Here is a 23,357-nt window from a genome sequence, read left to right on the forward strand (position 1 = left end):
AGTGAGAATAAGCCCATTTCCCTGTAGTGCAGAGAGGAATACTGAGAACCTCTCTCATGTGGCAAGAGGCTACTCTAGAAGCAAACGACAGAGCTACAGGGACGGCCTCTCTCAGGCACATGCCCCTCGGATATCTACACTCATGGCCCTGTGTCTGCTGTAGGTGGGTGGGCCGGAGGACCTTGGCTGGTCTATCCCTTGGCTGACTAGCAGGTGGGAGATACTCAAAGCAACTCCTAGACATCAGTGACCTCACTTGGGTTTATTTTTCTGTCCTGTACTTTCTTTTGGCTCTCCTTAATGTTACATTTTATTTGTGTTTAAATATTTAGATTCATGGCCTTAAGTAGTTTAGAAAAAAATACAAAAACAGGATCATTGTTACTTTTAAAATAAAACTCTTATGAAACAACTGATTTAAAAAAAACTACTTCTATGGTTTTAAAAACACACCAACTATTTTTATTCTAACCAGTCTTTAAAAAGTGAAATTTGTTAGCTTGGCGGTTTCCTATCCCAAGTCCAAAACAAACTACACCTCAATCAGGCGGGGCCTTATTTCCTTACACTGCCCATGCCGTGGGCTGTGATCTCTCCCTAGATGTAACATCAGCTGTGAGAGGCGAGGAAGCCCCAGCCTGAGCCCCAGCCTGAGCCCCAGCCTGAGCCCCAGCCTGAGCCCCCTGGCACCTCTCGTGGTTCTGTGTCTCCCACCAGCCCCTCGCTGCCATGCAGAGTCGGGGAACAGGGCCGAAAGCACCCTTCACATGCCAGTCAATCCTCCCACGGAAACAGGAACATGGAAGACGCCAGCTCCCATGAGCACAACCCTGCCTGTCTAGTTCAGAAGACAGAGCTGGCAGCCCACTTACCATGATAACGGAGACCCCGGTGGTGGTGCTGTTCTGTTTGGGGAGCGCGTTATTAAAGTGCTGTTTTAGTTTACCTGTAACCTCAGCTTGCATATTATTCTCCTGGGATGCATCATCCTACGGGAAAGAACCAGACACAGTGATTCTGGATCCTCAGCTTCAAGTGCTCATCACTAAGTTACCCCCGCCATCAGCCTAACGGTGTCGTCCTAAACAGGCCAATCCTGGTCAGAACAGAAGTTCAGGTCTTTCAAAAATAATTATTGCCGCTGCACAGGAGCATGAAAGAGCACAGGAGCAGCACAGGAGACGCTGGTTCCATCCTCAGCACGGCAGAGACATGCAGAATTCTGCAGCGCCGTCCAGGCAGACACTCCTCTGGGTGGCACTGTTTAGGGTCCTCAGGTCCTCTCCCAAGGCATATCCAAGTCATCCCATGGAAACATAAAAGCTAAGAATTTATCATTTTCATGAAGAATGTGTGTGTCTCGTGCCGCCTTGCTGTAGCCCTGGTTACGTGGCAGGCTGAGGAGGGAGCACGGCCTAATGTCTGACTCCATTTCTTGAAAAAAAACAAAAACAATAACAAAACCAACATTGGCAGAACATGCTGCGTGCTCAAGGCTCCAGCCCCTGGACAACAGTCATTCAGCTGAGAGTCCTTGTGGTTCCCAGAGGTGCCTCAGCCCAGGGAAGCAGTCTGAGAAGCGGAGGGGAGACAGCAGCACAGCCCTGTGACTAATTAACTCGGTGTTCAGAACTTGCCTTCTAGTTCACCTTTTGCCCAGAGGGAACATGTGGTTAGTTCCACATCCTCTCTGCTACCTCTGGAAGAAAACGTCTGTCCTTCCAGTCCACGGAACTGAATGCCATGTGGACACAGAGGTCAGAGTCTGAAACATGTTCATCTCTGAGGAAAGCACAAACCCCACAACTAGAACAAGGTCATGGAATGGGTTCTTAACGAACTTCGTGGCCCACCCCCACTTCGTAGATGAGTAAACTGAGGTCCAGCAAGGGACAGACTATCTACTAAGCAGAAGGGAGACTTCAGAATGAGCCATCTTCTCCCATGATACTTGATCATTAGGACAGACATTTTACTAGCCACAGAGTTTGAATGTACAACTGTGTCTGTGCAAAACACATAACAAGGAAGCATGCTGCTGATCACACAACATAAACTCATTCATTCCCTGGGAATGTGGGTACTTACTGACACCCAGGGGTGACTCAGAATTTCTCCCGCAGTACAGCGAGCTTCAACGTTTACCTGAAGCATTTGACTGATTAACTCCTACAAAGGGGAGAAAGGAGAGGAAGGGAGGGGGCCACAGAGGAGGAGAAAGAGGGTGATTCCAGCATAAATACAGAAATCAAAAGCCAACACTGCAGCTCAGTCAATGGGGCCTGAAGTTACCCACCCACACATTCAGTGCTTATGAGACAGGTAGATCCACTGTTTGGCTCTGCACAGCGCCTAGTGGCATCTCTCTCCAATCAGTGCAAGCCCAGACTGTCTCCCAAGACCTCCGGGTCTCTATCCTCCTCTCTCCACGGCACATGGAGGCATTTTCCACTTCAGCACATGTTTATAGCGATTAGAACAGCAGTGGAGGCTTCAAAGCCTACAGAAGACTCCAGAGACTACACTACAGTGTGCTTTATAAACTTACAGAGAGGCCACACATTACAAGTCAAGTCTCAGGAGCCCCAAGCTGAGGGCTGCTATAGCCCCACATGCAAGGCCCCTACTGTATACAGGAAGAGTCCTACACAGTACCTTGGCAGAGTCTGTAATGTTGTCCCAGTAGGGGGCTGGAAACTCCAGCTTTCCAGCCAAGATCTGGTCAAAGAGGTCTTCCTGGAGATTGTTCTCACTAGTGAGAGAGGGACAGAAGAACAGAGTCACAAAGAGGGTCTGAGCAACAGGAAGGGGTCACTGCTCAGGTGTGTCACAGCCACATGGTGAGAACAGGATTTTCCTTTTTAGACAATGAGCCAAAGGACATGTCCTAGGCCTAGGAACCAAAGACAGAAAGTGACTCAAGGAGACTTTCAGTTTAGGAAGTTGGAAAAGTTCCAGTAGTGGATGGTATGAATGGCTGTGCACTAATACCTCAGAGAACAAACTTGTGAATGGTTAAAATGAAAGCCAGCGTTGTGGCATGTTCCTGCAGAACTAGATACCTGGAGAGGTGAGGCAAGATTGTCACAGGAGCATATGCCAACCAAGGCGATGTAGCCAGAGCCCATCTCAGGTAAGGAAAAAAATATACATATACACATACACCATATACATATACAATATATACATGTACATGCACACATATACACACATACATGTGTATATATGTATATATACTCACATACATACACAGAGATATATGTATATACATATACATATGTATGTGTGTACATGTGGATATGTATGTGTGTATACATATATAATCATATATATTTAGCTCTCTATATAAAGATGTATATATTTATATTACAAGCAAAACCAGAGATTACAAATGATGAAGCCCTCGGGGGGAAGATTGGCACTTTCTCTGTAACTCATGCCTAAGTATAGAACAGCAGCATCTATACAACCTTTATCTTTTCCTTCATAGGAAGGTTTCTACACAACCTTCTACTTTTTTACTGAAAATCATATAGGGTTCAGAACCCAGATTTAAAAAAAAAAAAAACCATGACATAATTTGTTCCCCGGCACGACTCAGCTTTCCTTCGTGCTCAGTTCAGAAAGCAAATGCTTCCAAAGATGCCAGCCAGGTTTGCTCAGTCACCGAAAGCACCCTGGATGCTCAGTGGGCATGTCCCAACCTGAGCTGCTTGGCCCTTCCCCAAACACACATGTGCTGTCTAATGGATCAGTGGCTCTTGGCGTTTGGTGGGACTGTAAAAACAGGGAGGGGAGAGACTCTGGATGTGGGATGTCCCCATATGTGGTGAACACGGGAACAGAAACAGAAAACAGGCCCCAATAGAAAACTCGGAATACGATGTTAGGATCCAAATTAAAATCCAGCAATTACCTGGGACGACTGCAAATCTCTTAGAATTTCTCCACTAAGCCTTTAGGATTCTGACCCCCACTTTCTCAAAGGGGATTTAGAGCAGTGTCTAGGAACAACCGCTAGGGCTCTCTGTGACATGGCTTCCTGCAGATGTCTGCTTTGGCCACGCTGATGGCCAAAGGTATACTGAGGAGCAAGGGTCAGGTAGGACAACCGCCGCTGCATCCTGGAAAGTGGGCGCACACAACTGTCTATGAGGAAACACGGTGGCTTCTCTCCTTTGCACTACTGTGACCAGCTCAGTGCTCCTTCAAAAGGAGAGCTACACACGACATGCTGGGATTGTACAGACGCCTTCAGAAGTAAGAGCTCACACAGCAGACAGTGTTGGAAGAGGATACACATATAACCTAGCAACCGACTCAAGACTGTCCGACTACTCCACTCACCTCCCTGCATTATTCCTGGAGACACAGGCAGCTTATCTTGACTTGAGCATTTGGCCAATACAGATCTAAAAGCTGGAGGCCATCAGCAACAGCCATTTACAACAGTCTGTGCTCTAAATGATGTAGCCCAAACCAGCAAAAAAGGACCACAGAGGGTTAGACAGATCAACGCGGTCAATGTCCAGAGCTAAGCACCCAGTGGAAGAACAGGCCCTGCAGACAGTCCGTCCTTCCTGGTAGTCAGGTACAAACAGCCACTCTCTCTGAATCCACAATGGATTTATCATCACACTTATACTACAAGGTCTGGTGGAGATGCCTTTTTATTCTAAAACAATATATCCCTTAGATGACAGGACCACAGTGTAAAACAGCCCATTAAGAAAAAACAGTATCTCTTTCAGTGACAGACGCTGAAAGGTTCAGAAAGGACACCTGATGAGGTCAGTTAGCCATTTCACACACAGCCCTCATATGAGCGCACGAGGGAGAGAGTTGGGGAGAGTTAGGGTGGGGTGAGGGGCTAGGGATGAGAAAGGACGAACCTGGAATCTCAGAACAACCTTACAAATGCTTTAGTCAGCTGCAGCGTGCTCTTTCTTGGGAAAACTTCGGATGTCTCTGAAAACCAATCTGTGTAAAGATGACTCTGATGTTGAGAATGGGGTGAGGGGCAAGTGAGCTCAAGAAGAAGAACAATCAAACAAACAAACAGAAAGCAAGCTACAGCTAAAACCCAAAGACACTGGAAGAGGAAAGAGAGCCATCAGAAGAAGGGAAGCAGTAAATTCCCAATAACAATCTCAGTTCAAAGGCATTCAGCTGAATGAATACTTTGTAAAAGACAAAGCACTTAGAAGAATGTGTTTAAAGGACTTTCATATGTATTATAAAATATTATAGTTGTATTATATGTATTATAAAATATTATAGTTGTTTTTATCTTATTTGCTGGTCTCATGTGGCCCAGCACGGACTTCAAACTTGCTACACAGCCAAGGATGACTTTGAACTTCCTGTCTTCCTTGATTCCATACCCTGTGTGCTGGGATTACAGGCAAACGCTGCCACGCTGGGTTTGTGTAGTGCTGACAATTGAACCAAGAGCCTCTACAAACCAAGTGAGCTCCCTCCCCAGCCCGAGAGTCACAATTATGCCATTCATTCTGGGCAATAATCACTTACATCATCCTATCCTTGATTTTCCATAGAGGTGTCTATATCAACAGTGGGTTGTGAGATCTGCCTAACGTGTCTATGCCCCACGAAGAGGTGTTTCACAGTTCAGATCATCTCAGTAGTGAAAAGGAAAAGCACATCCTTGAAATGTGAAAGCAGGATGGCCAGGGATTTCTGACACTAGGCAGCCCCCTCAGAATGTTGTGGGCTGCTCTCGTCAGCCCAAGTCACCTCTCTATCATGAGGCTGATGCTATCCTGGGCGGCATCAGCTTGGCTCTCACCTAGCTAACAGTAGAAACCACTGCTCTCCCTGGCTGCAAACACTAGAGGGAGTAGTGAGCAGGCAGTCCCTAAAGCTGACTCTGCAAATCCCTTCTTGATTTCTACTTCGCTAAGTCATGTTAACTGGTCCCATAATCACCTGCTAGCAAAACACATAGCCCTTCTACATTTGACCAACCCCAACACCCCCGCAAAAAAAAAAAATCATCACCCAAACCAGCCCATGGTCCAAGTCACTATAAAAAAGACCACAATTATCCACCCTCTACTTCTTCCCTCCTGCCTTGCACAACTGGAGTCCTTCAGTCAATTTCTTCACATTTACTCTGTGTTTGGCATCTTGGAGCCAGTCAATTACACACCCACCCAGTTGCTGCTGCTCCCTGTTCTTGTGTTCCATGTCTCTATGCCCTTCATTCTGTGCACAGCAGTAATCAATAATCAATTAAAAAACAAAACAAAACAAAAAACACTGTTGAACTCAAACTGAAAATGTGAGAGTTAAAAAAAAATTAAACTTTCTAACTTTATCCAGGAAGTTTCATAACAAATGTTTGGAGAAAAAAAGATAAGCTATTTTTCATTCACTAACCCAAATAGAACATTAAACACTACTACACACTCCTCAAGACTCCTTATGGTGAAACCTAATCCTCACTTGGAAGGCATCATGAGGTGGGCTTCTGGGAGACAGCCAGAGTTATGGGAGCAGAACCTTCATAAATATAATTGTAGTGTCTTTGGGAAAAGTCCCTAGAGAGGATAGAGTTCAGTGGGAGAGTGCCTGCCTAGCAGGAAGCCATGAGTTCAACCCCCAACATCATTACAAAGGAGAAGAAGACACAAGGCAGTTCCTAGAGGTTGCCTTTTCCATTTCTGCTGTGTGAAACCCAGAGAAGATGGCTGTGCGCTGACCAGGGAGTAGACCTCCATCACTGTGAGAATAAGTTTCCAGTCCTGATGAGCCACACGGTCCACAGCAGTTCCTTGCAGCAGCTGAAATGGACTAAAAGCACAATGCTGAGGATGTGCTTGTGAGCCTCTGCCATCACCTGGAACAGGACCTGGCACCCCGTGTTCTCTGCTCACCAAACAGAATAGAGGCGGAGGTGGAGATAAAAGGCGGGAAATCGATGGGCAGATGCACTACTGCTTCCAAGTCACTCACTGGCCTCAGCAGAGATGAAACGGTTCAAAAGAAGAGCTGCAGCCAATGGCTGGACCAATGGCTGGGCTGGCCAGGCTGCAAGCATTTCCGAGGCTGGGTGTGCTCACCCTCCCCCACCCCTGTTCCAGCCAGGCCAGCACGTAGCTGCCAAGTGTCAGCTGTTTGCTCCAGGCCAACCAATGCCAAGTTTTCTATAACCTCACTTCTCAGGTAACCAATGTTCCATGAAGGACTAAAACTACCATAAAGGCTTATGAGATGAAAGATGGGTGATTTAGAAATTTCGTGTCAAAATCGGGTAGTTTAAAACGCTGCTCTCGAATCAAGTAAAAGTGGCACCTATACCAAGAACTTCAAAAAGTACGCCTGAATGATTCCAGTTTCTCCATACCGACTCAGAAGCTGCGGAGTCTGGAGTCTACTAGAAACGATGGACAAAGAGCTCCCAGGCTCACACACAAAGCAAAATATGGTCACGCTAGGGACAGCTCAGAGGCAGAGTATGCACAAATGGACAATCCCTGTGTTCCAGCTCCCATACAAAAGAAAGAAAGAAAAAAAAGAAAGGGAAGAAGGAAGGGAAGGAAAGATAAGGAAAGAAAAAGAAAGAACAAAGACTAAAACAAAAATCAAAACGCCAAATTAAAAACACAAGTTTTCACCAGTAGGCCGAAAATTAAGACCAATCATGAAAATTACATTTATATAATTTAAAACTGGTTATTTACTAGCTTAGGGTCCTTTCTGCCAAGACATCTGAGAATTCATACTTCAAATATAGTTACCTCCGGAATGGTGGGAATCCACAGAGAAGTATGTACGTAATCACACCAGCTGCCCAAACATCCACCTTCAGGCCATAACTGGAACAGAGTAAGGAGAGCAGGTCATGAAGGGTGTGAGCGTGTGCCTCACTGCTGAAGTGCTGTCTCTGATAGTGCCACACGGGAGGAGGAGCTGTCCTGGGCAATGCCACGTGCTTCCTCCCCATCTGAACACTGCCTCCCACCCCACTCCCCAACACTGAGCAGAGGTCAGAAGTGCAGCCAGGTAAGAGCAAATGACTCCCTGAAGTCAAGCTCAGGCGCAGGGCACAGCTCTCCGTTTCCCAGGCTTCCTTCACAGGACATACTGGACACAGAGCAACAGCAACAACTATGCACCTTTGTCACCCGGGTCAAAGCCTGATCGGAGACAGGCAGAGTCTCACCCTGTTTCAGCAATGATTTCTGGTGCCACGTAAGTTGGTGTACCACAGACTGTGTACAACGGGCCTTCAACCACCGTCGCCAGCCCAAAGTCTCCCAGTTTCAATGACTTGGTTCCATCCGGGTATTCACACACCTGGAACAGAAAACAGCCAACAATCATCAGTTTTTGTTGCCGTTGTTGTTTTGGGTCTTCTTTCCCCCGACCCCTTAAACAGTTGTGAGAGGAACCTTGGAATGAAGCAGCAAAGACACACTGACTTTTAAAATTTGTAAAGGAAGTTCTTCTGGTAAAAGAACCAGAGTTGTAAAGGGCACAGAGATCTCCTCAGAGACTGTGTGAAACTGGAAAGATACAATTTCTATCTTTGCAGGAAGTACCTCACCTCAGATGCTAACAAACGCCATATTTGCTTACATATGCTGCTCATACAGTGGCTGTGGCAGGCAGTCAAGAGACCCCAAGCCAGTAGGCAAGAACTTGACCTGTATTCAGTGCTTAATGTGGTTTTTAAGACACTGGAGCACCCAAAGAAGGGGCGTTTACTAAGCATAAGTACTAGGGGGTCTCTAAGAGACTTGCCCGGTTTATCAGGGTCTGCAGACTTGCTTTCTGGGTAGCCATAAAATGAGCCGTGTGCTCTGTTTTGACTCTGAGTGGTACTGAGGACTGAACTCAGTGCCTTGGTTAAGCTAACCAGCAGCCCTGCCACTGACATGCACCCTGAAATAGAAATATTATAGAGAAAAGAAAATCTCCGAAGCTAAAGCAAAATAAACCAAACCACTTTGGAGTCAGACAATGTGAACAGGAACGTCACCCAATAAATCTACAACTAAGCACGATATGAAAAGAAGGGAGAGGCAAACATTATCCACAGGCTGCCAATGCCTGTACTTACGAGTTTTACACACAGAATCATCCAATTGGTTAATACAGTGGTGGCTAAGTAAATTGTGGTACACACCTATAATAAAATGTTACGTAGCTGATAGTAAGATCCTTCCAATAAATATTTACCATGGGAGGTATTGACTCCCATTGAATTATATAATATTGAAAAACTACTATATAGTTTTTCCCAAGGTAAAGTTGTACCTGGACCACAGTGCCCTGCCCTTAACAAGCCTTCATAAGCAGCACTGAGAGTTACTTTAACTTCCTAAGCAGGTACACAGCTAACTGGAGATTGGCTGTATGGTAAACAAAACTTGCCAAAGTAGATTCTCTTGTGTGTCCATTTGAAAGCACCAGACTTTAGAGAAAAATAGCTGTTCACAGACCAAATCAGTATGTGAGACTCCGTTTTTGTATTTTAAACACAGCTTGATTTTCCTTGAGTTTTTACCATTGAGCCGAACTTGCATTTCAACTACTACACACTTTAGAAAGGGAATATTAAGAAAGCGATGCTTTCTCGACATAAGCAGTGATTCGCATCTGCCACCGAGGGAAGAGACTTCTGCAGTCATTGACAGCAAAGTCCCGGGGGAGCCCTGTGATACGATGCCAAGCTTTATGGGCCTCAAGAAGGGCCACTGGTGGCCACTACCTTTTCCTGCTTATCTGTTACAGAGCATGTCCTCCGTGTTTGCACACAGCACACACACAGCTTGTGCACATCTTCATGACTTTAGAGTCACAGGGGTAGTGCTGATGATTCCGAACCCCTCTAAGGTATTTATCACTCTTGTGTGAGCCCCACAACACAGCAGAAATATACGCAAACATACAAATGATCCAGCTTGAAGCCGCGGAGCTGAGGTTCTTGGTCATGCCACATACGATAGCTTTCCGTCCATAGTGTTTAATGTAAACATTAATGAGAACAATCTGGCATAATTACAGTTAGGATTTATGATGCATTTACTGAAATGCAGACATTAGAACAAAGTCCCGAGTAACTGTAGTGATCAGAGCATTTATAAGCACAACTTTCTAAATGTCTGTATCATGAGTCAGCATCTCAGTAATGTCACTGCTATTTCATGTCTACAAGTCATTAGGTACTGTCTTTATGAAACAGTGCTTGCTTAAATGTTCCATTTAGAGATGTGTGGGGTGCTGAGAGGCTGGTGTCAGTCTCAGAAGCCACATTTCGAAGCCTCTATAGAACTCAGTCAGATGCAGAAGTACAGACAGAAGGGGAGAGCGCAGACTATGGCTGCCGACTTGTTGGGACTCCTTGGCTAACCATGAAAGTATGGCTTAGATGGACGTGGGAAACAGCACTTCAGCTGAATCATCTCCTCCCAGTATAGAAGAAAATAGGCAACGTTTTAATAACTTTTCAATCCTAGCTGGGGATTCTGGTGTTTAAATTTGTATGAGGAAAATTAAACGGCACTGTCTATCTGCATGGCAAAGACATGCTTTATGCAACTGAGTGTGGAGCTGAGGTAGAGGTCAGAGGTGGAGAGACTGCCCACCTACACAAGGCCTGGCAGGGAGAAAAGGAGGGAAAACGACTATCAGAGAAACATGAAGAATATCGTTCCCAAGGCATTCCAACAGTCACTGATATCCTCAGGAACTTTGCAAATTTACTTCTCCCAAGCCAATCTCTAGACTTTGATTGGGACCAGACTGGCCAAGCAGAAAAAGAAATACTACCTACATTTTGCAGGCAAGGAAACCGAGGCTCACAGAACTCAGCTTAAGCTACCAAGCATGCTCTGCAGCCAACCCTCGCTGTCTCACTAAACCACGTGCAGTGGGTTCTGCAGCTAAACAAAGCCAAAAACCCCCGCAGCCCCACGTGCAGATTCCGAATGAATTTAGACAACTGTGAAACCCCAGCCCCGACATGTACAAATGGCCCACCTCACACCGAGAGATACTCTGTCAAATAGCTGGCAAATGCAGACCTGAGAAGTGCGAGGAACGCAGGTCCTGCATCCAAAGGGAATCCCTCATGCTCTCTAAATAAAACGCCAACGTAATGATTTAGAAGGACATCAACCACGAGAAACCCAACCTCTTCTCTCCTCTGTCCCCGAACTCCTGGAAACACTGAATTTATCACTAGTCACCATACTTAACTATGACAGGGCACCACTGGGCTGTAACTCATAACATTAACGGCCACTTCCGTGCTCCCTGACACAGCAACCCATACATCTGCTTTGGCAGGGTTTTAAGTTATGATGCCAGGCAAGGGGATGCAAATCAGATGTCAGGGTGCCCTGCTGCCTAAAAACTGCATTAGTTCGCAGGCAGGAAGAGAACAAGAGTCCTGTGGAGTGCTTACTGTCTCCTCGGTGCAATGCCATGAGCTGACTAACCTAGGGGTGCACACATGGTCGGGGCTTCAGTGGGCACATGTGCTGCTCAGAAATGGGTGCACATTTCTAGGGTTGTTTCTGGAGCCTCACCCCACAGCCTTAGCACTATATATTCACAAAAATGTCTGGAACCAAGCATGGTGATCCACACATCTACCGACCTCTCCTCTCAAGACGCTAAGATAGGATAATCTCTCCAACTTAAAGCCAGAATTTGGAATTCAGTGGCAGCCTTGAGAACACAGTGTGTCACAATCCCACTAATAATAATAATGATGATGCCCAGAAACAATGTCTTACACTTTAGAATATAGCATAATGAAGTATCTTAGGGATGAGTTTCAACGCCAATTAGGAAATTCATTTATGTTTCGTGTATACTTTAAACTTATAGCCTGAAGATAACTTTATGCAGTATTTTAAGTTACTTTGTATATGAAATGACATCTCATAGAATGGAATTTTCCACTTGGTGACATGCTGCCTCACAAAACATCTCTTGTTTTTTAGACATGATCTCACTTAGTAACCCAGGCTGGTCTCAAACTCACTATATTACAGACACGTGCCACCATGCCTAACTCTCACCGTGAGTTTCTGGATGTGTCTGAATTTCAGATTACCGTTTTATGGATGCTAAACCTGTGTAAAGCTCTCAAGGTAGAACGCAGTAAGAAGAATTCTACCTTTCTGTGGTACCCAGGCAGGGTCCATATGTCACTGTTCTTAATTTCTCTCATAAAGGAAAACGTCCTTAAGTTCCTTGCAGCAAGAATATACGAAGATGGCAGCAATCCTGATTTCCAGACAAACTGCATGGCATCAGAAGGGACCCGGCAGCATTATGTTACAAACTGAAGAGGACCTGGTTCTGCTGGCAGCTAAGCCATGGGAAGCCCTGTTGACATCAGACTGTCTCCTCCAGGAAAATCAGCTACCAGGCTCTGCTGGAGTTCCTGCATCCACACAGCACTTCCATGTAGCTCTTCCTCCACAAAGAGGGCAGGGAGGGGGAAAGATGGGAGGGAAGGGAAGGGGGAGGGAGGGCAGGTGAGGGAAAAGGAGATAAGATGGAGGGGGAGGGGAGAGGAGATGAGGAGAAGAAAGTAGAGGAAATGAGGAGGGGAGGAGAAGGGAGAGGAAAGAAGAGGGGATGGGGAGGGGAGGGGAAATAGGAAGGGGAGGGGAAAGGAGAGGAGATGGAGAAAGGAGAGGAGAGGAGAAGGAGGGGCAGGAGGATAGAGGAGATGGGGAGGGGAGGGGAAAGGAGAGGAGAGGAGATGGGGAGGGGAGAGGAGATGGGAAGGGGAGAGGAGGGGGAGGGGAGGGAAGGGGAAAGGAGAGGAAAAGGGATGGGGAGGGGAGGGGAGGAGGGCTACTTCACCTTCCAGATAAATAAATCATGAACAAATAGCATTAGCAAATGGAAAATGGATGCTTAGGGTTAGGAAAAATAAATAAATTTTAAAAGGAAGAAAAGTCCCTGGGATGGTCTCCACATATTCCTTTTAACACTCATTTGTGTGGTACTTGAGTTTTGCTATAATGATCTTTATTCAGCTGCTGGCTAGCTGGGTGGCAATGAGAGCCACCACTAGGGATCACTCCACACCTGCTTAGCACAGCCGTGAAAAACGGAGAGGACAGCCATGAGGCCCCCTGGCTCCAGTGCTTACAGGCTGAAGGAGGAGACAGATCAGGGCAAATGATGCAGAAACCAGAAAAGGCCAGGACTGTAGTCTGTTCAGAGATTCTGGGGTAATGTTAAGGGCGTACCTTGTGCCCAGTGAAGAGGTTAGGCACACTGGGGAAGGATATTAGGAGTACAGACAGAGGAATGGAGGGGTGATCCTGTTGGTGAAGCTTTGGATGCAGAGGAGGTAGAGACCAGATGGAGTTAGGACAATGGAGCAGAGGAGGCAGCGATACTGCATCTGGAAGAGTGAGTTCACGCAAAGCTCCCCACCAGCTTCTACAGGTGGAATGGCAAGAATTCCCCAGACCAGCAGGAGATGTTAAATATGGGTTAAAGGTGAGTGCCGTGAGTCAGAAGAGAAAAGGGTTATAAGAGCTCAGGAGGCTGGTAAAACAGACCAGGGCCCAACGTTACAGAGCCTCAGAGTAGAAACTACTTTTCATTCTGTGGAATAGAATACAGGACACTTTCAAGCATGTCTTCCATTTCCATATGTACGAAGCTTAGAGGAAGAGACTACCTCCAAAGTTCTGTTTGCACATGCGCTCACCTGGTCTGCCTCTCCCACCCATGGGCCCCTACTTGTCCCTCCCTTATTCTTCAAACTTTTATCAAACCATATAATTTTGTTCTCCAGTTAGCATCACTGCTGTAAGTCTGCTGATACTTCTGTGTAAGTAGCTTAATCCCTAGGGTGATGATGCTATGAGGTGGTGGAGCCTTTAGCAGGAAGAGTTTTGTGCAAGGTACTTAATTTACATCATTACATACCCTTCCTCCCCCTTTTTTTCACTTCCTGGATCTCAAAGTGGCCAGCTGTCCCTACCTCATGCTCTTCAGAACTGCCATCAGCCAAGCCCATTGGAGGCCTGAACCAATGGGTCCACCTCTATTAGACTAGAACCTCAGAACTTTGAGCCCAAATCCAAAAAACCCTTTTCACATTAATTATGGCAGGTGCCCCATTACCATAACATGAAGCTGACTATCAAAGACAAACAAAAATGTACTTTCTGATGTCTAGAAAACAAAATGCACACTGATTCAGGAAGCCCATTAGGATTTTATGTGTGCACACAAAACACCCCAACCAACTTGAATGTGCTGGTTCTTCTAGAGGGCCTTCCGTGTGCTCTCTGTTTATCACTGCGGCACGGGTTTATACTCTGAATGCTACTCTGTGCTGTGATGCTTTCATAGTATTACAATCACTTTACAGAACAGAAGCATGGGTTGAAAATGAAATAGCAGAGATGCTGAACACACCAGAAGATTCTCAGGTTTGATATCTCTGTGGACGATGCTGAGGCCGTGCAGATATCTGAGGGCATTGGCCAGGTTGTAAACCATGGCACTTCCATCTCTCTCCGTGTACTTGGTTGAAGAAGTGATCGCATCAAAGAGATCTCCACCCTACAGGACAAAGAGAGAGATGCATCGAAACGTCAACAGTTCAGCCCTCTGAGACAAGGGTGTCACACCAGCTTGCAGCAGTTGAAGAAAGGGCCACGCATGAAACTGATGTGTCCGAGTAACAAAGGTTTAGAGGCTGTAGGATACTGTTCTGCACGCTCTGAGGTCTGACACCAGTGAGCCCACCCATCCTTACTTTGACCAGTTCCATCACTAGAAAGAGCTCGGTTGCTGTTTCCATCTCTTCGACCAACATGATGATGTTGGGGTGCTTCACTCGGCGAAGGATTGACACTTCGTTCTCGATCAGGTGTTCCTGTCAAATAAAGGGCATAGAGAGGGACATCAAAACCACAGAACCTTCTGCTCAGCCACCAAAGCACAGAAGACAGTACATAACAGTTTTCATCTCTGACACCAAAGAGACATGTCTCTTGGCACAGGACAACCACACTTGCCTACTTAGCTCCCCCAGGGATAGGGTAGGCCACTAGTGGATACCTTTTTGCCAAGACCCTACAGAAACTGGCTTCTGAGCATGCCTAGAAGGGCTCAATGTAACTGTACTGATACAGTGTAGGACTCCATTCTAGGCAAAGACAGTAAAGATGGTGTCCACACAGCCCTGTGCCTTCTGTAAGGCAGGAAGACCAGAGCCACTTTCCAATGTCAGTATTTCATGAAAAAACACCAACTAGGCATATAAGAAAATTTGGTGTGCAAGCTCCAAGATGAAAACGTTTCACTCTTACCAATATAAATTTTAATTTTATGCTAACATGCATGAAAGATAAGCTTTCTTCTTTCATGAGTGGGTATGAAGTCATTCACCAGATGGGAGTTCCTTACACTTCGTATTTCAGAAATATGGAAGGCACCAAACCACACAGCTTGTTTTAACTGCAAGCACCTCTCCCATGAACACACTACCTCAGTGTTGTCCATGCCAAGTGATGTGGGTGCATATTTTTTGGTAGTAAAATGCTCACTTACAGAATTAAGAAATTATCCACAGGCTACACGCAGTGACCTTTCTGTTCCAAAGGCTGCACGTGTACATTCTAACTTCAATGGCAAATCCATTTGAATTTAGAAAGTACAGTATAAAATTGGTTAGCTGAACTCATCCACATTCTAAATGCTGAAATAAGATGCTTTTATATATGTATCATTTACCACCTAAAGATGTGTATATTGTACATCTCTGGGGTGTGTGTGTGTGTATGGTGTATGTGTAGGTGTGTATATAGTGTGTGTAGATGTGTGTGTGTGTATAGTGTATGTGTGTGTGTGTATGAAGCTTAATTTACCCTTGACCTTTACAACCATGACTCTCAGAGCAAACTCTGATGTTCTGACACTTGATCCCTAGTGTCAGACATCATTTCTAACTTTCTCAAAACTTTGGTGCATACACGTATTTATGTTCTTACTCTAATTCAAATACTTCCTGACAACAGCTTGAAGAATAACTAATGAAAAATGGACAAATAACACAGAATAAAATCTACTGCAAGCTCCTGCACATGGTAGGTTGAAATTCTGGAGCACAAATGTCCTATGCTATCCAAATCATCATGGGATAAGCATCAGCAAAGGACAAGAAATGCTGTCAGAAAGTCTACTAGAAAATGACTCCCTGACTGCCAGCCACAGAGTAAGGCTCGGTGTAATGCTCTGACTCTTAGCTTTATTTTAGCCTTGAAGATGGGAGTGTAGGCCCAGTAAACTGTGGCAATTTACTCCAACAGCTCAAAATGAGCAGAATATGCTTTAGGATTCGTCCTGTCTGGGGCTATGCCATGCAGATAATGAGTACAAAACTTAAAAGGTGAAGAGAAAAGGACAACTGCGGATTTCTTTACTGTGGCTAGTCAGTCAATACTCATTTAGAATGAGAGATCTTATAACAGAACAGAAAGAATCCTAACCCAATACCACACCCTCCTCAACAACCTCTGTAAGTGTGGCCACAAGGCAGAGCAACGTCTGTTCTGACCACGGGCAGGTTTTCCTACTGAAATCCAGCCATGGTTCAAGGACTAGCTCAAATGTTCCAGATGTTTCTTCTGTATGTGGGTGCGTGTGTGTGTGTGTGTGTGTGTGTGTGTGTGGTGTGTGTGTGTGTGTGTGTGTGTGTGTGTGTGTGTGTGTGCCTGTACATGCACAAATGCACGCACATCCCACAGCACTCATGGAGAAGTCAGAGAACAACCTCAAGAATCAGAATCTTCCCCGTTTGAGTAAAAAGGCTCTGAGCTGTTTTTCCTCCGTGTACACCAGGTTAGCTGGCCCATGACTGTCCGAAGATTCTCCTGGCTGCTCCCATCCCTTGAAGAATGCTGAGGTTACAGATGTAGAAGCAACATGGCCTGCTTTCACACAGGTTCTGGGCATTTGAACTCAGAGTCCCAGGCTACATTTGGAGCACTTTTACCTGCTGAGCCATAGCTCCCATCCTCCTCGAATGTTTTCTGCTTCATGGAATCCTCTCTGGGTACCAACTTTTACATAAGCTTTTCCTGAGCTCTGACCATACTCAGAAGAACTAAAATCAATTCCTGTGGTGAGTTGCCTACTCTCAGAATTGTGTCTTACACACAGAACACACATTAAAATCCAATGAGTACTTTAATCTGAAAGTATTTGTGCATATTAGAGCAAACATAAGGTAAGAATGAATAAAGTATTTTCCCAGATTCCTAGTTACTGAAGAATGAACAAGCCGAAACACAAAGGTACACGGCTTTGTAAAGCACAGGCTGTATCCAGACTCAGGTCACCCTCTGCCTCTGTTCATTTGTGGGAAGCCATTTAACCCAAGTCTCTGCTTCCTTCTCTGCACAGCTGGTACAAGTCTTCTAAGACACAACCGTGTAACGTCCCTGCATTCCCAAGATGGTTGTTATTTTCAACATATTAATTTTCTACACAAAACCCACAAAGCAGAGATGAACAATGGTCCCCTAAAACTATGTAAGCAAATTAAGCCATTTTAATCTAAAAATATAATTTCAGTGGAAAATAAATCAACTTATTTGCAATATCAAACATAATTTTAAATTATAATTTTATACAGTATTGATATGAAATATGATGGTCCAATATATAAAATATAAAAATATAGAGAAGCATAAGATTGTGAACTGCAAAAATAGAGCAAATTCAGTGACAGACACAAACCCAAACGTGATTCTATCGAATTCTTCCCATACAGTCATCTTTAACGGAGGTAGCTGCTTACCTCCTAGCCATGATCCTCAATATTTCTCAAGAGCATGTGACAGTCATATAAAACATGGCTCCCTACTTCATGACACATTGTGCTTAGATCACCTCAACAAGGAAAAGACTTACAATTACATACAGAGAAAATGCTACTAAATTTGACAATTAACAGTATCATCAGAAGCACAAGCAGAGAGGGCCAGTGAGAGAGAGTGCCTGCTGCCCAAACGAAGACCTGCATTTGATTCCTGGGACCCAAATGAAGGAAGACTGACAGAGGCAATTGTCCTTGGCATGTGTATACACACATACACAGACATGCAAACACACATAACACACATGCATGCACACATACAACACACGTACATGTACACACATATACACATACATGCAAATGCAATGCCCATACATGTACACATACAACACACATGTGTTCACACATATACACATACATATACATATACACGATACATACATGTACACACACAACATACATGTACACACATTCAACGTATATAAATATATATACAGAGAGAAAAATGAACATGAAAATATCTTTAAGAATACACAAAAACCACATAAAATTGGACAAAAAGTAAATATGCAGAAAAGAGTTGTCTTGACACCTTTGCTTTGCTGACGACTATAAGAGAAAATAGTAGGTAACAAGTCTGTCACCTGGGTAGAAGATTTTTCTAAAACTTCCTTACACTATTTTAAATTTTCTGTTAAAACCACACAATTTCATAAATGTTCACTAAAAACCATGTTTGTTTGTTTTTTAGCAATCCTACAGTATAAGTCAGCACTGTCACCCCACCCTAAAACTACAAGTTCCAAAGCCCAGGCATGTTAACACCAACAGTAGTGTGTGTTGTTCCTTCTGGTGGCTCTACGTGTTTCCCATTCCCCACTCCGCATTCCCACCCTGCAGTGAGTGCACACCATCAGCCAACACATGTAGAGGAAGAGGAAACGAAAACACAGATACTCTGGCCCTAGAGTAACTTTCCAACAGGATTACAATGTAGTTCAAATATGCAATTCTAAAGTTTCTAACAGTCGCACTGAAAAATACCATGAGCAGGAAAAATTAATTAAAAATATAACTTAATCCATTGTGTATCCAAAAACACTTATCAGATACTAAAATGGGGAGATGGGAAATTTACTATATAGCCATATATAGTCTTATAGTCTGTCTTCAAAATCCAGTGTGTACTTTAGCCTTCGGCTTTACTTTGACCTGGATGCTTGGTAACCATGAGCAGGCAGCAGCTCCCCCTGGTGTTAGATTTGACTACTCCCCAGCCCTCCCTTGTAACAGATTTGCCACCACAGAGGGGTCACTACAGGCCTGCAGTCACCCTGAGTATTTCCTGCCCTCTAGCAGCCTGTCCTCAGCTGACCTTTTCCACCCCAGTTTGAGAGTAGGACAGACAGAAATGGGTCACTGAACTAACAAAGTCACTTCACTGTGTTTCTTCATTGACCACTGCTCTAAATGTCCCTCGCAGGGGTATCTATGTAGCTAACACCCTCAGAACACAGGAACAAGGCCAGATCATTTCCTGGCCCTGATAATGAACCTAATGATTTCCTGTAGCAAAAACCCTGGGTGGGTTTTCCAGCAGCCGCCTCATTAGACTAGAAGTAGCTCAAGCTTGGGGCCCCTTGGGTCTTGCACCTCGGTCTTATACAAACCCCAGGAGTGTGTGCTATCTGACTGGGCCCGTGAGGATCACCTGGGAGCCAGATCAAGCTGGTCACCCGCACTGCACCACCATTAGCAATAAAGTCTTTTGTCTCTACGAGCTTTCTGAAACCAGGCTAATGCTGGAGTAGGTTAACTGACAATTCATGGCCCTCATCGAATTCTGCTGGATTTGAGACTAGGAGTCTCCCAGAGATGAGAGTTTCACATTTTCTACAGCAATAACCTAGATGGGTTAATTTGACATCTTTGAGTTGAAAGCTGCTGAACAACAGCAGGCCGGATACCATCACTTTTCCTTCTGTTGCTACTTGAACGCCTCCCTCACTGAGAACCCACACATTCTCTTTTCTTTCTTTGTAGAAGTTGTGTATACTGTACCTTTCCACAGCATTTGGCTTTGTCTATAATCTTTAATGCAAACTCTTTTCCAGTGGACCTAGGAATAACCAGAGAGAAACCATTAAAGCTACAGTCAGAATGAACCTAATTTCCTGTACAGCACAGACACCTCTGTCCCTTAGACAGTGTGGAAAGGAAAGAAGGAACTCCCCGAAAAAAATAAAAGAAGAGGAAAGAAAAGCCAGGCTAATTTAAATTTTTGTTTACATTATTAACTCGTACTGAACTATTTAAGTTCTGTTGTAGTAGCCAAGAAAAGGACCACTTTCTTTAGTTAACCTCAAGATGGTCTCTAAGAAGAAAGAATAAAAAAAAGTTCATCAAATTAACAGGAGAAAGAAACCCGATTAACGATGTCTCTTTACACTAATATATGAGCCTCATCAATCTATAGTTAAAACCTAGTCTTCCTCCAGATCTCCAGCAAGATCTGGGGTGTGTCACTTCCCCCACAGACCCTGTGTGGCACTAGAGAAATCACTTATGAGACACAAGAATCTTAATCTAATACTACTTAATTTTTACTCAGTATTAGCATGGTTGAATTTGAGTGGCCGAAAACAAAAGCACAGTGAAATGCAAGCAATGGAACAGAGACCTTCACAGTCTTCTTAGAAGTGTCCACAGAACATGTGTTCTCTCATCTGGGCTGCTTCTGCCTAAGGGATGAGGCTCAGCCTGGAAAAGTGACATTTAAGTTGTTCCCCTCACATTATAAACCACATCCTAACAGGTCCTTGGAAGCTACAGTTTAGATGCCTCACTATTTTCTTGGTCAGCAATCTGTATGCCAGAGCTCTGTAAAAAGGCTTCAAGAGCAGGGGGTTTCTTACAAGTGATCTATGAAGAGCAGTGAGCTTTCATTAGAGGTGCAACAGAATCGATAAACTGTAATTATCAGAACATTCTAGAAAGCCTGCCACAAACGATGAAAATCAGCCTTTCAGAAGAGGCAGGGTAGCACTCTGTACACACAGACTCCTATCTGCAGCCACCATGACATATTTGTTTATAACGTGGCTCTTGTACCCGGAGCTATAGGTCTAGAAGCTCAGCACTGGTTGAGAGCACTGTCCTGAAGGTTCTATGCACAGTGTGCACAGAGCGAAGCTGGGTGTGGGAAAAGGTCAGAACACATTCTTATTTCAGTGGCTCATTTTCTTCCTTGACGATTTCTAGGCTGAGGGTGATTTCTGATATAATCACATGCATACAAAACTATTTTATGTATATAACCGTTTTCTGCCAATAGGCTCATGGCCATTCAGAAGAGCTAGTCCCAAGGGCAGATCCTTTTAGGACATGGTGAAGAGGTGCTTCTAATTCCTGAGGGAGGGCTGTACCTATAGGAGAATAGATCAGGAGCCACTCACCTGTCCATACATTCTTTAACTACTGCAAAGTTGCCATCTCCAATGACCTTGCCGATCCTGTATTTCTCCAGAAGGGTGAATGACTCTGAGCACCTGTTTCTGTTCACACCTGCAGCCAAGGACAAAGGCAAAGTCTGAAGGAAGCATCGGCATTCCCTAGTGATCCCTATGTACGTGGAGAATAATGAAATGCAATGCTATTATTTATAGGCCTAAGCAAAACTAAAGGGAATTGCTCAGCATATTCTCTAAGAAGAATGCCAAATCACTGTGTTCCTTTTGTCCTTGTTGGTTAGAATCAGAAACCCACAAAATTCAATAAAATCAACCAATCTTGAAATGCCAGTTATAATAAATGATTATCTTCAGGCCAAGGGGACATTTAACGTGAGCATTTCAAAATTCCTGTCCGGGAAAAGGAAGTGTGTGAGGCAGAGTCAACCTGAGGAATACTTGGGAGATCTCTCCTAGCTTCAAGTAAAGAAAATTCTTTCAAAGTACAGCACTGTGTTGAAGCTAATTCCTGGCCCAAAGCCTTCGGAAAAAAAGTGAACAATAGGCTCTGAGTCAAGGCCATCCCACTGTCACAGTATGTCTTGTTATCCCAAGCAAAGCAGAACATAGTTGTGTTCATCTGAGAGATTCGAAAACTGTCTAGGAATTGCAAGCACATGACCAGTCAGAATGAAAGGGAGGAAGCCAGGACTAACACCTGAAACAGTTCAAGATGGTTTATGGCAGAGATACTACACACCCTGAGGTAACGCCATTCTCGGTGCCTCCTAAAGCTAACTCCAATAACAGGTGACACAGTCACATCCCTATTTAGAAAGAATGTGGCACCAGTGGGATTCTGATGGCCAACAAGTTTGGATGGATGGTTTGCTTTATAAAAGTAATAACCAGATTGAGAAGTACCTTCGGGACTCAGGCAACGGTCAATTTCAGGCCCACCGTTTACATTGGAAGAAGATCTGCCCTGAGCAGAAATCTGCTAAAAGAAGAAAATAACCACTGTTTATTAGGATACATTTATAAGTCATTAGCTCCCTTGTCCTTATATGATGAACAGTAATTATATAATGTCAAATGACTGATACAGAAAAAAATATAGAACTTTTTTCTCATCCTTTCTCCATTTATACAATGTAACACATTAATGGATTTATTTCAGATACAGTCTCTAATTCAGATTTCACATCACAGAAACTGACACTGTACTTCTTAGGGCTGTGTTACTTTTGATTTTAATAAAACAAAGCTTGCTTTATGAAATCAGAGCTGAACAGGTACCAAAATCAGTGCAAATGTTGTCTCGGAACCACAGAGAATTCAAATAGTTCCAGACTAAATACCTGGCTCCTGGTCCAATCATTTCACTCACCAACAACAAAACAGAAAATTGGTGAACAATCAAATTCTCAGTGTTAATGTTTTTAATCTGTCTTGTCATGTTTTATTTATGTCTTGGCACTGGAACAAAGTCACTCCAGAGTTGGTGGCACTGTACAAGAAAACATCTAGAAGTTGTAATGTCTAAAAGCAAATCCAGAGAGGAGATTAAAGGAGACTTCTTAGAAAATATAATTTCTTATGACTACCATCTCGTTCAGATCCTCTTCCAGTTTCACTTGGCCACTCTCACTTTTCATGTCTCCCACTTTACAAACTACTATCAGAAACTCAAGGGACCAAAAAAAAACTGCCTGTGGGTCTTTCTTACCAACAACATGAGCCGGAATCTTCAGCCTGGCAGCCCATGGTGTGTCTCCCCCTCATAGCCACCTTTTCTTGTGGGTTTCATACTTACATCAACTCAAATAATTTCCTTTATCTGTTATTTACTTAAACTTCCTAAGTCTCAATTTCTGCACTGAAAAGGCAACGCAGCTTGAAGTTCAGAGATCTGAGGCTAGTTCTGCCCTGAAGACAACTGGGCAGATGATTCCCGTGACACTGCTGGACCTCAGTCATTACTGCTTTCGCTCCAAATGCCTACACGGAGCTCACTGTCTAGTCAACAGTTTCTGAATTTGTTCAATCACGCATTCCAAGTTGAT

At 44.3% G+C, this 23,357-nt stretch overlaps 1 protein-coding gene across 4 annotated transcripts in view; it reads right to left on the minus strand.

The window, feature by feature from the left end:
• Positions 1-23,357, minus strand: part of DCLK2 (doublecortin like kinase 2) — a gene marked incomplete at both ends in the record, with an annotated part of 121,600 nt that overhangs the window by 3,713 nt on the left and 94,530 nt on the right. For 2 of the 4 annotated variants that reach the window (XM_080915098.1, XM_080915096.1), the window contains 10 exons: positions 873-989; positions 2,089-2,169; positions 2,656-2,752; positions 7,764-7,841; positions 8,189-8,322; positions 14,434-14,580; positions 14,777-14,896; positions 19,904-19,961; positions 21,298-21,406; positions 22,216-22,288. In XM_080915098.1, coding sequence (XP_080771224.1) covers positions 873-989; positions 2,089-2,169; positions 2,656-2,752; positions 7,764-7,841; positions 8,189-8,322; positions 14,434-14,580; positions 14,777-14,896; positions 19,904-19,961; positions 21,298-21,406; positions 22,216-22,288 — 1,014 coding nt within the window. Of the gene's footprint in view, positions 1-872; positions 990-2,088; positions 2,170-2,655; positions 2,753-7,763; positions 7,842-8,188; positions 8,323-14,433; positions 14,581-14,776; positions 14,897-19,903; positions 19,962-21,297; positions 21,407-22,215; positions 22,292-23,357 lie in introns of all 4 variants that reach the window. The other 2 variants (XM_080915097.1, XM_080915095.1) reach the window with 1 other exon arrangement.

Source organism: Micromys minutus (assembly GCF_963924665.1).
Source record: "Micromys minutus genome assembly, chromosome: 4".
NCBI lineage: Eukaryota > Metazoa > Chordata > Mammalia > Rodentia > Muridae > Micromys > Micromys minutus.